Here is an 18363-nt window from a genome sequence, read left to right on the forward strand (position 1 = left end):
CTGGGACATCCCCTATTATTACCTACTCAGCAATCAACACATCGATAAGTATAATAGGCAGGAGCACCCTGAAATGAAACAATGCAGCCAACCAAGCCAGGTAGGCCAATCAGAAACAAATAACATAAATTACAACTCTGATCGAGCTGGCACACATTAAAAACAGTGAGGTCTACTCCCTTCTGTAAAACCACTGGTAATCCTACCTAGTTTGCTACTGAAATATTTGCACAATGAAAACCAACCTTAATCAGCATCAACTCCCCAACACGGCTATCACCATATAATTTCATGCTTTAGCCTAGCTTTGAAAGCATTGTGGTTTTGACATTCTTTAATGTATTGAACAAAAGTGTACAAAACTCTATTTGGGATGTGAACACTTGGTTCCAAATAAACTAAGTGAACAGCAATAATCTCCTTATAGTTATTCTGGCCACATGACTATGGAAATGTCTTTGGACAATGCTAGTTCACAGAGATGAGCATCTTCCCTAGAGTTGGACATTGAACCAATCTAAATTACTTTCTAAGTAGTGTCAAAGGCTCCAAAGCAGAATTCAGCAAAAATATGTGCTATGCAAGCCACAGTGGAATCAGTAAGATTCAAGATAATATGGCACAACCGGCTAATTATTTCAAAAATCACTAATTCCTGGAAACAGAGATGCTACTTTGTATTTTTATTTTGTGCTACCAGGCAATAGAATACAACATTACAAACAATTCACACGGGAACAGATAATTTGCTTTTACCATGTAGATGACTTAATTGGGAACAGGGTCACTGACCTATTATCATAAATTAAGTATTTTTATCTAGCCCTTGCTTGCTCATTTATTCATTCATTCATTTATTATTCATTCTTGGTGGGGGATTTGTGATTTCACTTTCAGGAAAAGATTCTTAAGGTGAAGAACAACAATTAAAACTCAAATTATCTTTTTAATTTTGGTATTGTTTAAAATGAAGCATGCTAATAAAGTCAAATGAGCAGAAGTAATGATCTATAATGCGATTAATAAAATCAAATTATGTTGAAGTACATAATAATGAGGACATATGTGTTTGCGTGTGAGAAAGAGAGAGAGAGAGAGAGAGAGAGAAATTTTTAGAGCCTATTTTAAAATTTAAAATAGTGAACCTCGTAAGTTGAAGTCTAAGGTTTTTTTTTTCTAGTGTCAGCTTTATAAGTAGGGGGATAAGAAATGATCAAAGAGATTATCATATTCATTCTTAATTAACATGGTGCTTCGCTCTATGTGTCCCAGATTCCCCGTCCCAATTGATTTTTTTCCAGAGGTTTTTTTTAATTAATTAGATAAAAATCAGAAAGCAGCTACAGGAATGAGTATTTTGTGATTTTCCAAAACCATGAACACCATGTTGCAAGTAGGCAACAACCTCTCCCATGGAAACCATTTCATAAGAATCTCAATGACATGATCTAAAACATCCCAAGAGTGCCCACCAATATTTCATCTACAACGCATGCAGTTCTATGGTTTCTGCAAAGTTATTTGGAAACATTTGGGGATGAACAAGACAGGTATACAAAAGGAAGAGGCTTCAGGTGCGTTAAAAAGAAAGACAAATCTTTTTGCTAATCTTTAAACTGAATGCTGAGAAAGAGAATTGGAGGTAATGAGTTTGTGCATAATACTGAATCATCTTTAGGTAATGAAATGAAAATGTTTGGATTGACACTGGCTAGAAACTGACAATAAAAATAGAGTAGTACACTACATGGTACCCAATCCAATAGGCTAGAGGGAAAATAAAGTTACTGGATATACATTAAAATAAAATAAAGCCAACAAAAACATAAATCCTTTCCCCCATCCCTTCCTGAACATCATTTAATACTGGAACTATACTACTTTTCTTTTAACAATCTGTAGTAATCTTCAGATGGAGAATAAAACCATGGCGAAGAAGATGATCTGATCACAGAGAACGTCAGTTACTCCGACAAAGATTGAATAAATGTGTGAACATGTAACAACCATGAAGTACATATTCTGAATGACTAATTCCAAGAATGATGTTTTATGGAAATGACTCAAATTTATTAAATCAAGTGAGCTTCTTAAGATTATGATAAAGCAAGACACTATTGCATCAATTAGAAGAACTACCATATCCACAAATTTACCTAGAAAAAGATTATTATTTGCAGATCTAAGGAGTGTGGTCTTTTGTAATTGACAAATGGAAGTTTTGTCAATGTACAGGTTTTCATCCAATTTTGGGGGGTATGGCACCTAGTGTGTGCTCATAATCACCACCCTAACTGGCTTATGCATAAACTTTCAATATTCAGATCTTACAATTTTTATTATTATTTTTTCATTATTATAATTATTTATTTTATTTTTACATTATTACTATTACCATATAATGTTTTTAAGCTGTTGTAACTCCAAGAAAAACCTCTGTTTCTGAAGCTAATGTTATTTATTTAGAAGGAACAGATATATTAATTAGTGATGTACCTTAGTTGCTTTACTCTCTGCTTGAGTCAATGCTTCCTTTGTTTTTTAAAAAAGTATGTCTGTGAAATACGACTTAGGTAATCAATCTGTTTACTTAAATAGCCATGTTTATTGCAAGTTACTGCCCATAACATTTTAGAAAGTGAAGAGGATAAATGCAACAGCAATGACATTTTAATTGCAGTTGAAAGCAGCAGGAGGAAAACAGTAGTTCAATCATGCCTTCTAATGTCCCAGGGGATTATGGAGAAATCTGCCATAAGGAGGGCATGTTAGTACCTGTGTTCATTGATTCCATCTTTACAAATAGCTCCATTCTGGCACCAGCTCATTTCACACACATTACTTTCCAGACATGTAGGTCCTGTCCATCCAGGCACACAAACACATAGATAATTCTGGTTGTCTTCATCATGGAAACCTCTTCCATTCATACAGAGCTGCAAGTGAGAATTACACAAAGTCCAGGAAATGTTTCTGTCATTACAATACTGAGATTAAGGATGTTTATAACATACATTACAGCAGGGGAAGAAAATTCCTGTGAGTTTAATTTCATCAATAATAACATACATCACAGAAGAGTGGATCTCTGTCTCTCTGTTTCCCTCTTCTCTCTCTCATTTCTATCTCTATTTCTCTCTGTGTGTATGTGAATGTTTGTGTGGTGTGTGTGTGTGTGTGTGTGTGTGTGTGAGAGAGAGAGAGAGAGAGAGAGAGAGAGAGAGAGAGAGAGAGAGAGAGAGAAATTCATTGAAGAGTAGAATTCAATTGTTAAAAAATAGTACTTGGCTATATATTTTCTAGTGTGCCCCCCTGGTATAATCCTTCCATATAACATTCTTTTCACTCCCTGGATTTTTGGAGAAAAAAGAAGTAGAATTAGCTATTCCATCATTTTTATCCCTGCTATCTTCACAACACTGAGAGCAGGCAAGATCATATTGGCAGCCCGTCACACATAGTATTTCCTCTGCCCAACCAATGGGGAAACAATCATTCCATCAGTACACTGTCCCTCAATTTGCTGTGTTCCTAAAGTTAAAAAATACACACACCACTTGTCTACATTTCTGAAAGAAAGAAGAAAAATAAGGCAGTAGAACACAGTGTACATTTTTTTTTTGTATCATTGTCCAAAACGCCTGAGCCATTGATATAACTCAGCCATGATGTGTTGATGCCATAACATTAGTTTTTCAGCCAGGCACTTTTCTTAAGAGCTGAAATTATGGTTACCAAGATCAGAAAGGGAGCAGCAGCAGCAGTTACTGTTTTGTTTTGCTTGAGCCCAGTGGCTGGAATCAGATGCTTGCTGCTTAGATAAGTAGGGATCCACAACAGAATGGACAACCATTGTCTGAAATGGTGTAGGGTTTCCTGCCTGAGCCGGCTGTTGGACTAGAAGACCTCCAAAGTTCCTTCCAACTTTGTTATTCTGGATTACACCCAGCACTAAAAACCAAAATAAATACCCCAGAGAAATTGTAAAAGTGATTAGAAACAGTAACAGCAGTCTTTGGTGGCGGAACATTAGAATCTGGTAGCATCTTTTCCAACTAACAATTTTTTTAATTAAATGTCCTAAGCTTTTGTGAGTTGTCAGTTCTACGCATCTGATAAAGTGGCAGCCCATGAAAGCTTCTGCCTTTTTACAAATGCATTAGTCAGAAAAGATGCTATCAGATTCCTGAACAGAAACTAAATGGCTTAATATCAGGTTTGAATAGCTGATATTTTTTGGTGAAGTTTATAGAATTGCTCCAGTTTCGAGAGGATTTACTGTAAGAGTTCCTAAAAGAGAAATGAGGACTTCCAGTGTTTCAGATATTTTTTTGCAGCTTGAGCTGTACTACAGTCCAACCAGAAGAAAACTGACTTAGTTACCCAAGGAACACAGTGGGACATCGCTGGTGTCAGATCAGTGAAAGTGCCGTATAACCATTGGCTACCCTTTAAAGCAGGGTAGGGAACGATGGCCCTTTTATGATTTGTGGATTTCAACTCCCAGAATTTTGGTAGTTGAAGGCCACAAGTCATAAAGAGGCCATTGTTCCCCATCTTTGCTTTAAAGCAAGATGTGTATGGTCTGAGCAAATAAAATTACTTGAAAGTTTGCTGCTGAATAAAGGCTACGAAATGACATTCCTTGTAATAGACCATCATTTTGGACATACAATCTGCTTTATGAAGACACTGTCCTGCTTGTTTTCTTAAAGTGTGGGCAAGCATGATCTGCTGCCTATAGATATAGCCACTGCTTATCTTCCATCATCTTGCCCTCATCACATCAATGCTAGTGGCAGTCATTGCATCTATGAGAATAAATTCCATAAACTACTTGTTTTGAACTTTAGCACTAGAATTGGTAAGATAACCAGTGTCCCTCATTTCTCCTTTATTTTTCTGAAACTGTTCTATCAATTGACAAGTCTGGAAGAGAAGGAAAAAAATATTTCAATCAGTGTGCCTCTTGTTTGAAATTTCATAAGCCTCCACAGTTCTATCATCCTCATTCTTAAAAGTTTCTAGAAACAAAGATGCCGGTGTCCACATATTTGTTATATTCCAGTAGTTTGAAACAGGCTCTGTTAACTCTCCTGCAGCTGTTTCATGATGACCTCACATCTGTCAGTCTATATTCCATGGCACTCTAGGGATCTTACTTTTGAGAAGGAAAATCTATCATGATTAAGTAAGCTGGAAATGAGCAATTATTTTTGCATCCAGAGCTGATATTTTCCCTTCAACTTCTTAGGAGGCGAAAGGTTGCAAGGACTGTGGTGCATTGAATTTATTAATAGTTTTAGTTACCAGTTTTCTTTTTGTTCCATTTAAAACCAATCAGAAATTGCACGTTCTTCTTAGTTTTCTGCTAAAACTCTACAACATGTTCCTGGTTACAACTTTTCAACAGGGTCATCTCTACCTTGCTCAACTTAAATGTACCCAATTTGAGTTTTTTTTTGCTACATATAAAAGTTAAGGAAAATTTTCACATGACAGAAAGACTTTAGAGTGATTATGTGCCAACTCTTAGTGACCACATTTTCCCCATTATCTCTAATCTGGTCCTTTGGGTCTTCTAATGGAGCACTGATTGCCACTGGGACTGAGTCAGTCTGTCCATCCGTCCATCCATCCATCCATCCATCCTTGCTGTCTTCTTTTTTTCTTTCTTCCACCTTTCCCAACATTACAGCCTTCTCCAGAGGACTAGGTCTTTGCATAATGTGTCTGAAATAGGATCATTTGAGCCTGGTAATTGGTGCCTCAAGAGAAAACTCAAGGTTGATTTGTTCAATTATCCATGTGTTTGTTTTCTTGACTTTCAGTTATATTCTCAAGAGGCTTCTCTAACACCAAAGCTCAAAAACATCAATAATTTTGATATCCTGCTTTTTCATAGTCCAAATTACACTTCCATAGAGAGTCACAGTGAATATCACTGCTTTTACAATTCTGATCTTTGTAGATATAGACACATCATTGCATCTGAGTATCTTTTCCAAAGCCTTCAGTAATCAATCAATAGGCTGGCATTGTCCCTGCTGTCATTTGTTTGGTCTTCTTTATATTTAATTTTAGTCACATTTTTGCTATGCTCTTTGATTTTTATTACTAGAGCTTGCAGATCCTTTTCATTTTCAGCTACTGTTCTCAGTATCATGCAGGCTATGAATGTTTCTCCCTTCCATGTTAAATTTAGATTCATCTTCTTCCATATATTCAGCACATAGGTTGAATAAACAAAGAGAGACTACACAGCCTTGTATTCCCTTTTTTGGCAGCCTGGAGCCAGTCTGTTTTATCAAGTGGTGTATGTGGAAATGACCTTGGGGGTCAGGGGGAAAAGTCACAGCTAGTAGAATGGTTGGAGAAGAGATAGCTCAGCCTGCAAAAGGAATGAGGGCATGGCAAATGTCTCAGAAGGGACTCTTCCTATCTTGGGGGGTTGTAAAGGCAAGGAGGAAGAAATGTACTGGCAAGATTCTATTAATGTAACCTTATAATAAAGTAGAATCTGGTCATGCTTCCTGATTGGATCACCATGCTAGGCTGACATGTCCCATCCATGCCATGGCTTCCTGGCCTAAATGTTGATTTTTGCCTGAGAATGAGATGATCTGTGATCCCTATTTTTCTAATTCCAATATGACTTAAGAAAGCCAGAAACCAAGAGATTTGGGGGACAGTAAATCACTCATGTAATGTAATAGTATGAAAACCACTTGCTTGCTAGTTATATTTGAATATGTGTTGCGTATCTGCCTTCAAGTCAGGTTTTGATTCCTGCTGACTGCGTGGACAAGTTCCTGCAGTTTTCTTGGAAAGATTTCAGAAACGGTGGGCTTTTGTCTGCTTCCTAGGGCTGAGAAATAGTGGCTGGCTCAAGGTAACCCAGCTGACTTTGTGGCTAAGACAGGATTAGATTTATGGCCACGCAGTTTCTAGTCTGATGCCTTAACCATTACACCAAACTATCTCTAGCTAGTGATATACATATAGTGAGGAAGAAAAAAGATATGACAAAAAAACATATAAGGCAACATAATTGATGATCCACAATTTTGGATGGCTATGAAATGTATACATTGGCCATAAAGTTTATGTGTGAATATAGTGGTAGATAAATATTCATTTTGAAACTTCCTAATAATGCCTGTCAGTGTTTGTGGTTTATAGATTTAAAAGGCTGAGCAATGACTCATCTAAACCATTAAGAGAACCTGCATAACTATTATTCTCTACAATAAAAATCAGGACTGTTTAAGTAGTTACATGTAAGAGGAATATCTGCCTCCTCTAATCAATGTGTTAAGGATTAAAAAAAGGGGTGATTCAGGTGGACATAATTAGCTTTTTACTCCCTCAATTTGACTGAGATGCAAACCTATTTAAAATGCTACTGAGATGTGCAATAACAACAACTCTTGGCAAAAATTTGCAGTCTTAATTTGTCTTTGATTAAGTTTTAAATTGACCTTAAAATTGAATCTTTTTTGCTATTCCATTAATGCTAAGTTCTGAAATTATGCCTGGACTGTTTCTCATAGAAAACACTCTTCAGCTTGATCAGAGCTTGCCAAATGAACCCCTTACTTGCAAATATGGAAATATTCTTCTCCTGAAAAATTATTAAAACTATTGTTTCCAATCCAAGTGCATGTAAAGAAGATTGTAAACAAGGTCCCTGAAGAAGTCATGGCAAAGGGACTATTTGAAAATGAGTATTTCTTCATAGCTTCCTTTCATTCCTAGTCAAGATCTCATCAGGACAATTTTAATTATCAGTAGCTTGAAATGAAAACTTGGGCTCAAATCCAAAAACAAATTCAGGTGGTTTTTCATCTGTATGTAAAGATTTGTCTTTTTCTACTTTCTGGTAGTAGCCTTCGCCATTGTTTGTTCCTACTTCTGGGCCATGGTTCCTCATAGCCAAAGAAGTTAACATGGGATGCCAAAACAGGGTGTGAAACGCTGATGGGTTAGAATTTATTCCCACATTGATGAGAAACCATCTCCAGAGCAATCAATAAATGTAATCCTGCCCCTCCTTCAAACAAGTCTCCTTTCTTACTCTTTTACACAGAAAGAATGCAAGAAAAAGACTCAAAGTTTACTGACTTAATTTGTATGAAAGTAGAGTACTTGCTGAAATTCTTGTGTTAACTTTCACCTTCTTCTTCTTAAGGAATATAACTAATCAGGGCTCTTAGAGTTATTTTTCAGGATTAACTACTTCCAGTCCAGGATGACTCACGTTTGATGTTTGTCACTGAAAACACAGTAATTTGGGCAATTTCAGTGTTGATTTCTTTCAAATAACTCTAGTTAATGAAAGTTCTGAGAAAACTGCTCTTTGGCTTAACTGTTTGCAATCTGGTTGCTACAAGGGATATCTGACACATTGCAGGAACTCTCTGCCTCCACATAGTTCGGTGCCTTTTAATTTTGGTAAAATATTTCTTCAGTGTGCTTTTTAATATCAGCAAAGGAATATTTAATTAAATTGGATTATAGAAATGCATGTGACTGAACCAACTGAATTCTTGCATGCAAAATAGGAGATTAGTCCATGGTGTGATCTGTATCATTCAAATGTTTCAGTTTGCATACATGCATCAGATGTTTTGATGCAAATACACAATTGAAGCAGTTCCATGATGATGTCTATAGAGGTGTCTCATTTTTTTTGACATTGTTACAGTTTATGATGGATGGTACTTTTCAGCTGTCCCAAACACTTAAATCACTTATTCAACAGGGATGGGCAGGAAAAGCAAAAAGTTCCATTAAATGGGAAGACAGACTAAGTCATCCTGGTAGCTGAAAGAGAAAAAATGGAAAAAGAAAAAAAAAGATATCTTTTTTTGCAGACAGAAATTTCAGCCTGTGGAGAAGCCAGAAGGACCAGACTTTTCCCTTTGGTCTTCTAAAATAAAAATGCTTCTGCACTTCCGAGGAGGATATGTACCTGAAGGTGCCTGCCCCTTGCTGGCATAATCCTGGAGCATTTCTGAAAGCCAGTGGGTAAATTTGCTCCCTGAGCAAACAGAATTTCTTTGGATCAAGAGGAAACCCTAAGATTGTCTGCTTGAATTCTGTAGGGTAGCTCCTTAGGGTATATTGAGAACAAGAGGGATCTTGCCAGTGCTTTTGGAATTGAGCACTTAGGAAGCCCCATGCCTCAGAGGGAGACCATTTGTCACAGGCTGTCATTCCTGGCTTCTTAAAGATGTAAAGTTTTCTTTTTTCTTTGGAATGTTATGGACTGAGACCTGCCGTGTTGTGAGCAAAAATAAGGCCAACTGGGTGAATGAAAATCCCTAACAGTCGAGAAAGATTGAACTATGATTAAAAGGGAAAGGTGGTGAAAAAGAGGAAATGAGAGCAAAAGACATTGATTAAAAGTGATTTCTTAAGGGCCTCTTGGCCAACTTAGGAATACGCCTATATAGCACCTCTAGTTGGATGGACACAGTGGTGAGATTCAAATATATGAACAACCAGTTCTCTATGTAGATGCCGCTTCTGGAAGTCAATTCTGGGCCTGGGAAACAAAAAAAATTAGCTGCTGGTTCTGCTGAACTACTGTGAACTAGCTGAATCCCACCACTGGGTCTCTCTCTCTCACACACACACACACACATAGATGATATAGAAAATTACATGTACCATCTATGATGATAGACTGATTGGAATGGATTGTGTAGAACAGGGTCTTCAAACTTGGCCCTTTTATGACTTGTGGCTGAGGAATTCTGGGAGCTGAAGTCCACAAGTCATAAAAGGGCCAAGTTTGAAGACGCCTGGTATAGAAAATAAGGATAAAGTAGTAGAAGAGTCCAACCATAGGAAACATTTAAGGTTTTGTCACAGAGAGATGAACTCAGATTTTCCAAATTAAAGCACTGAGCAAAAGGACCTAGAATGTAATTATGTGCAGCCCAGCCAACATGTCCTTCTGAATTAAAATAAAAGGACCAAACCTTGATTTCTATAAGGGAGAAAAAAAAGATATAATAAAATGACAAAGAATCCCCTGAAACAGGTCCGCAGCAACATCTGTGATCAATGCATGCCGTTACGTAAGATGAAAACTTACTGACTTTTATAAATTATTACTCTAGGTTTACTCTTTTTGAGTTGTTCAGCAGGAAGTCAAGTATTATAAAAGTTCAAAAAATGTGTGGCTTTGAGGAGCAACAGATTTGACCAGTAGGCAACCTAATCCTTTTCTCCACCCATGTGAAGATAATGGGGCTGAATTAAAGACAGATAATATTTATATGTGTATGTATGTATTTATTTATACTTTATTACTTTATAGGTAACTAATGGCAGTGATAATGCACAGTACTCCTTCCTCCTCCTATTTTTTCCACATCAACCTTGTGAGGTGGGTTGGGCTGAGAGAGAATGACTGACACAAACTCCCCCAGCCGGGTTTCATGCCTAAAGAAGGACTAGAATTCACAGCCTCCCAGTTTTCTAACCTGGTGCGTTCATCACTATCTACATAAGACTACAATTCACTCTATCTCAGACTAGAAGGCAGAGCAGAAAGGAAAACTCTTGTAACTGAGATGAAGAGAGAAGTAAATACTGGAAAGCAGCAGTCAACACTGCCACCTATTTGTAAAATAAACAAATGCAACATTTTATGGAATTGTGTTCCTTCTGACATATAGAATATAGAATATGGTTGACTTTTCCCTAGGTCCTTGGGTCATGATGTATTGGAACCCTGATTGGATAATAGTGTCATTCATCTCTGGATCACCTTTTATTTAATTCATTTATTGTTTCATGACTGTAGGGTTATATAGTGCGGCTTTGTATTCTTTTCATTAGTTTTGTTGATTCTTTTGTTGTTCAGAGTCACCTTCATTGAGTTTGGCAGCCATATAAATGCTTTAAATATTAAATTAAGTTAAATAATTAAATTTAAATTCCCTGTGAGTTGTGGCTTGGGAAGAAGCCCAGACTAGGACAAATGCTTGGCAATAAAGTTATGCCAACATGCTCAAATAGAAGAGGACAAAATGGAATTGCAGGAAATTCTGAAAAGGAGCATTGCTAGAATACTTAGGGATAAGTATTTCCCTACACGCAGTATTAAAATACTGCACTACATTATTTCTTTTCATGAAAGGAAACAACAGAATATATGTGAACTCATAGATTTTGTTCCCCATGCCCAGATGAGCAACAAATTGAGTTTAAGGATTTCCAGAAAGCTATTCAGCACACATCTACAATTCAAGAGCAATTTTCTGAAATGGAAACTGAGGCTCCATAGCCAAGATGCTCAGAGAACCAGACACAGATATATTCTACCCAAAAGGTTTTCTGCACTGCCAAAAATAAAAAAAATAAAAAATAAAGATGTAAGGTATCAAAAGGATGTCAGCCACTGTATTGGAGAAAAGCAGGAAAGGAAATCAAAGCACTCCAGAAGGACTGGAATTAGAAAAGCCCTATATAATAGCCACAGTGATGGGGCCAGACATTGCATCAGTTGCCAGAATCCAAAAAGAAAGTGAATTCATCAAAGCTCGACAGAGGGGGACGGGGCTGGGAGGGGCTGGGCTTTGGCGGCCTCTGAGGAGGTAACGCTACATATATAATTTGTAGCTTTGATATGTTGTTTTTTTGCACCACCTAGAGTCATTTTGTGTGAGATGGGTGATTATATAAATATATTAATAAATATAATTTATTATAACTAATTAATGGAAATTGTGGAGCAGCACATGAACCAGTGAGGAGAGTTGGAAATGAGATTTCAGTTGCATTAACTCTTCACCATTTCACAATCTACTGGACATAAGTAAATAGAGAGTTAGGAAATTATTTTCTGGTCTTTCTTACATTTTCCCTGTTTGCTTTTTATCTGTGAGATTGATAATCTTTAGGGTCTTCTTTCTGGCTTCTCTTATTCTAAGTCATTTTAGCTCATAGGATGTAGCTAGCTAGGTGCTAGGCTTTTCTGCCTACCTGTTGGGAGAACTGCTGATGTATTGATGTAAAGATGTGATATTTTCTCAAAATGATAATTATAAACATGAGTCTTTGCAGGACATGTTATGAGAGCTAGTCTGAACCTGAAGTGATAATATATTTACCAGAAAAGTGACATTCAACATATGTGGATTTCTTTCAGTGCAAAATATACATTTCAGTAGAAAATAACATCCATCAGTGAGATACAGAATACAGAAAAAGAGAGTTGGAAAGAACCTTGGTGGTCTTCAAGTCCAACTCTTTGCCCAAGCAGAAGATCCTATACTAGGGGTAGGCAACCTTAGCTCTTTTATGACTTGTGGACTTCAACTCCCAGAATTCCTGAGCCAGCCATGCTGAGGGGAAAGGGAGAGGTTTCTAAGCTGAGACATGCTGGCTTAGGAATTCTGGGAGTTGAAATGCATGAATCATAAAAGAGCCAAGGTTGCCTACCCCTGCCCTATACCATTCCAGACAAATGGCTATCCAATGTCTTCATAAAATCTCCAGTGATGGAGCACATACAACTTCTGGAGGGAAGCCATTCCACTTGTTCCCATTGTCAGGAAATTTCTCCTTAGTTCTAGGTTAGATTTTTCTTTGGTAAGTTTTCATCCACTACTTCTTGTCCTGTCTTCAGGTGCTTTGGATAATAGATTATCCCCCTCTTCTTTGTGATAGCTTCTCAAATATTAAAAGGTTAATATCATGTCAACCCTAGTCCTTCTCTTTGTTAGACTTGTTCCATAGGTCATCTTCACCAATTTTCTGCTAACATGGAATCGTCCAATTTTGAAACTCTATAAATCTCATAATACCTTGAAAGTAGGGCACACTCTTTTGAAATATGCAGTATATTGTTTATTACTGATACAACATATTTCCATACATAATCTTTTCACAATTGTGCCAAATACAATCCTGAATTATTTTAGCCAGTTTTTCATTTAATTACACAAATGCCATTAATGTTTAGCACCTTGGCATTATTGAGTACTTAAAGACATAAATTCCTTATAACCACTCTTCTCATTTATTTCAGAAAAAAGTGATTCATCTGATTAAATGTCCAGAATCCTAGCATAAATGCACATTATAATCTGTATAAATAAATTAAAGCAAGTATGAGAACTTCTTACAAATATTACACTAAACATCTTCAGTTGTTTCTACTGTCACTCCCTAGCTGAAATGTCCATTCTGATTACTGTATCATTTCAGCGCACTGCCAGGGGAAAAGATATTTATCCTGTGTGAGAGAAAAGAAATGCATAACATTTTTTGTCACATGGCGGACAATTTACATTAAATATTTTGAAGCAATCTGTATAAGATTTATAGGTTATTTCATATTCAGGACTAAATAATAGACTTCAAAATCAAATAACTCATTGGTAAAGCCAGATGGAGAAATATTCCTAGAGATGTCTTGGTGCATTTTGTTAGAAAAAAAATCAAGGGGTCAAGTCCTGTGATTGCATTTTAATACAAGATTGAAAATGGATAATACTAAATGAATGTTCATAAGTCCAGGAGTACTTATGTTTATGATAGCATATTTCGTTCCAAAATTTTTATTATTATTAAATGTATTGGCTATTCATCTTATCATAGAGTAACTCTGGGTGGCTTTACTTCATATTTTTCTTCTCTCTGAAGAATAATTGTTACCATTTATATTTTCCTTACCTCTGAATTTTCTTGGCATGCTGTCCTGCATCTATATGCCAGTTTGTAAGGTTTGTCCACGCGCTGAGTTCCAGAGTTGCAAGTTATATTGTGAAACAGACAGGGATCAAGATTTATTTCACACTGCTGACCTTGGAATCCTATGGAACAATATTTTTTTTTTTTTTGTTTCAGAAGCAAAACCACATCTGTTCAAGATCTCTTAAAACTTTAACTGAATTCAACATTTCAGTGGTTGCATTATTTTTGGCTTCTTGTGGATATAAATGTGGGATCCTGAAAGGAATATTACTTTAGCATTATGGAAACAAAAAATCAGAAATGATTCCATGTATACCAGAGGTGGGCAAGTATGACAACTTTACAACTGATGGACGTCAACTCCCAGAATTCCTCAGCCAGCATGTATGTGTGTGCATGCATGCATGCATCCATCTTCTACGGAGTTGTCCCTTTTCCCTTATATTACTCGTGTCTGGGATATATTTCAGGGAAATGTTTGCTTTGTGTCTTAATATATGGTACTTTTCCATTTTCAAGGTTTTGTTAATACACTGTTTATTTGAATCAAAATTAAAAAAGTAAAGACCGACAAATGTTATCCACAAAAGACTTACCCAATGGACAGATGCACTTATAGTGGCCTACATCATCTCTGCAGGAGCCTCCATTTTTGCAGGGATTACTGTCACATTCATTGATTTCTGTCTCACAGAAAGTTCCTGAATAATTAAAAAAAAACACAATTTTATGCAATGCTAAATTTGAGGTTTTACATCCTAACAGTGAATTTCAACTGCTCAATATTTAAACATTAAAATCATTCATGGAAATGTTGAAATGCATAAAAGGATTTTTTTCAGGTGGATAAATAAACATTAGAACAAGAAGAAAATGTGGAGATATTCAGAATCCTTACTGATAAGCAGTTGCCCGTTATGGCAGGAGCTTCCTCATTGATGGTCATGGAACAAGCGGTGTTGCCTGTACAGAATCTTGAGATAAAAGATTAAAGGATGACACGAGCTGCCCATAAACTCAAAGAAAAAGAGCAGCAGCAGAAGAGTGGCGATAAAGTAGAAGGAATGGTTACTACAGAGCCTGTGGGAGGGGCAAAACCTAAAAGATCTTCGACAGTTGATCTTCAGGCTATGCTTCAAAGGCTTCAGGCTGGTGTAGAGGACCAAGTTCCTGATCTGGAATGTTAATGGCTTAAACTCACCTCAGAAGCGGAGAAAGATCTTCTACTATTTGAAACAGCATAATAATGACTTGATATGTTTGCAAGAGACTCATATAACTTCAAAAGACTCAAAATATTTGACAAATTCTCGTTTGGGATCACATTTTATAGGTCCAGCTCCAGGGAAAAAAGGGGGTGTTGTAATTTATGTGAAGAAAAATTTATCAGCTAAATTAATTGAGGTTGATCTTGAAGGAAGATATGTCTTTGTGGAACTACTGTTACAAGGCAAGAAAGTTCTTATTGTTGGATTATATGTCCCTAATCAACAACAGAAGCAATTTTATAAGCTTTTGCATGGGAAGATATCCCAGTTGGATTATAAATCTGTAATTTTGATGAGTGACTGGAATGGAGTTTTGGATATAACTATAGATAAAAAGAGCTCTTCAAAAAATTACCCAAAACTTTTTTTGATTTGAAAGAAGAGTTGGAACTTATTGACATTTGGCAAGAAAGGAACACAAGTGATAGAGATTTTACCTTCTATTCGGATAGACACCAGTCATTTTCAAGGATTGACTTCTTTTTGATTACTAGTGACTTTCTTTCTAGGGTGAGAAAGGTAAAAATCTTTCCCAGGACCCTTTCAGACCATAGTCCTGTGTGGATGGAGCTATATCTGGAAGATGGGAACAGAAGGCCTTGGAGACTAAAATGAGAATTTGTTTACCCAGGGAGAGTTTGTACAAAAATGTAAAGAGTATTTAAAGGAGTTTTTTGCTTTGAATATGAATAAGGGTATATCGATGCCCATTGTCTGGGACGCCAGTAAGGCGTATATGAGGGGAATTTTAATTGATTTAAATAAAGTTTTTAGGGATAAAAGGATACAAAGATGTAGAGAAATAGAATATGAGATTAAAATAAAAGAAGAAGCACTTGCTCTTAACCCAACTGATAATAATAGGTTTCTATAAAGATGCTTAGGGAACAATTTAATATGTTGATGGCAGATCAGGTGGCTACCAATTTGCATTATATGAGACATAATACTTTTTGTAATGCGAATAAGCCTGGGAGGTGGTTGGCTTATCAGTTACGAAAGGAACAGAAGGCTAGGATTATAGAGAAAGTAAAATATAAAGGTACTGAGGTTTTTCAGCAAAATTTGATTAAAAAGAGTTTTTTTAGATTTTTACACAAAACTATACTCAAGTGATAATATAAAGGGAATGGATATAGATAAATATTTACAATCAGTACATTTTCCTAAACTTTCTGAGGAACAGCAAAATGAGATGAATTGTTTAATTACTGTGGAGGAAATTGGCTTAGCTATCAAGCAGTTAAAGGTGGGAAAGTCTGCAGGAACAGATGGATTGACGTCAACGTATTATAAAAATTTATAGGAAGAAATGTTGGAGCCATTAAAGGAGCTTTTTAATAGTATCTTGCTGGGAGCACAAGTTCCTCCTTCTTGGAAAAGAGCGTTTATATCATTGATTCTGAAGGAGGATCAAGATCTTACAGAGCCTAAGAATTATAGGCCGATATTATTAAATGTAGATTACAAGATTTTTACAAAAATTTTGGCAAATAGACTAATGCAGGTTATGAAGGATTTGATTCACAGTGATCAATCAGGATTCATAACAGGGCGATACATGAAATATAATGTTAGACAAATTATTAACTTAATTGAGTATTTGGATAAGAACAACCAGATTCCTGTGGCTTTTATATTTTTGGATGCTGAAAAAGCCTTTGATCAATTAGATTGGCAATTCTTATTCTCATTGGCAGAGAAAATGAATTTTGAGGATAATTTTTTACATGCACTTAAAGCTATATATCAGCAACAATCGGCTCAAATTGTTGTTAATGGGGGATTGACTGAGACTTTTAATATTGAAAAAGGGACAAGACAAGGATGTCCATTATCTCCATTGTTATTTGTTTTAACATTGGAGATTTTGTTGATCCAGATTCGAGAATCAACGGTAATCAAGGGCATAAAGATAAGAAAAAATGAGTATAAATTATGGGCTTTTGCGGATGATTTGGTTTTGATTTTGGAACAACCTATTAAAGCAGTTGATTGTTTATTTGAACTTATAACACAGTATGGAAAAGTTTCTGGTTTTAAAGTCAATAACCATAAGACTAAGATATTATCTAAGAATATGTTAGCCAATGACAAGGAAAGTTTGGTTAAAGCTACAGGTTTTCAGATGGTGAAAAAAGTTAAATATCTGGGAGTATATTTAACTGCCTCAAATGGAAAATTGTATAAAAATAATTATGAATTATTATGGGCAAAAGTGCAAAAGGATTTAAATGACTGGAAAAAATTGCAATTGTCACTGTTGGGGAAAATTTCAGCTGTAAAAATGAATGTTCTACCAAAGTTTCTTTTCTTGTTTCAGATGATACCTATTTTTAAAAAAAGATGTAAATTTGGAGAAATGGCAGAAGGGTATCAATAAATTATTTGGGCTGGGAAAAAAACCAAGGGTTAAGTTTAAGATTTTGCAAGATGCCCAAGAAAGAGGAGGACTTAAAGCATCTAACTTGAAATTATACTATGATGCAGCAGCCTTAACTTGGATAAGTGATTGGCTTAATTTAACAAATAAGGATATTCTTGTTCTTGAAGGGTGGGGTTTAATGTATGGTTGGCATGCATATTTAATTTTTAATAAGAAAGTGGACCGGGCTTTTAAATTACATATTTTGAGGAGTGCCTTACTTCGAGTTTGGAAAAAGTATTATTATAGGTTAAACTATAAAATACCTATCTGGGGGATTCCTAGACATGCAATTGAGGGGATTTCTAAGGGGATGAACTTTGATAAAATTCCGTATAAAGAATTATTAATTTGGGCAGCTTCGGATTGGCATTTAAAATCTCTAGATGTATTAAGGCAGGAAAATATTCTACAGTCATGGTTTCAATATTTACAAATAGTAGACAGGTGGACTGTAGATAAGAAAGAAGGAATAACACTAGAAGATGGAAATCTGGTTATTCAGATTAAAGATCAGAGTCAGGCCCATATAAAAAGAGTTTACAATGCTTTAATAGAATTAGACTCTGAAACAGATCCGATCCCATTGGACTTATGGGAGATAATTTGGATTAGAAATGTTAAATTTACACAAGCTCAAAATTTGAGGGAAACTTTTTATAAAATGTTTTACAGATGGCATTTAGATCCTAAAAAGTTATCTTGTATGTATCCAAATTTACAACCCAAATGTTGGAGATGTGGTAATATGGATGCGACATATTTTCATGTTTGATGGAATTGTAAAAAGGTAAAGGCTTTTTGGATTATGATTTGGTGGAACATTCAAAAGATTTTTAAAAGGAAGATAAAGTTCACCCTTCAATTATTCCTATTGGGTATCTTTGTGGATTTAAATGACAAAGAAACTACTTTAATGTTGAATTTATTAACTGCAGCAAGGTTATTAGTAGG

The 18363-nt window shown here is 35.9% G+C and overlaps 1 protein-coding gene across 4 annotated transcripts in view; it reads right to left on the minus strand.

Annotated features, from left to right (window-relative positions):
* The window catches only part of LOC120313634 (protein eyes shut homolog), a 445596-nt gene that overhangs the window by 234966 nt on the left and 192267 nt on the right, over nt 1–18363 (minus strand). For 2 of the 4 annotated variants that reach the window (XM_039355730.1, XM_039355729.1), the window contains exons 7-9: nt 14313–14417; nt 13696–13835; nt 2776–2936 (exon numbers count right to left, since the gene is read on the minus strand). In XM_039355730.1, coding sequence (XP_039211664.1) covers nt 2776–2936; nt 13696–13835; nt 14313–14417 — 406 coding nt within the window. Of the gene's footprint in view, nt 1–2775; nt 2937–13695; nt 13836–14312; nt 14418–18363 lie in introns of those variants that run through there. The other 2 variants (XM_039355732.1, XM_039355731.1) reach the window with 1 other exon arrangement.

Source organism: Crotalus tigris, unplaced genomic scaffold, assembly GCF_016545835.1.
Source record: "Crotalus tigris isolate CLP2741 ecotype Arizona unplaced genomic scaffold, ASM1654583v1 scf7180000018750.1061991, whole genome shotgun sequence".
NCBI lineage: Eukaryota > Metazoa > Chordata > Lepidosauria > Squamata > Viperidae > Crotalus > Crotalus tigris.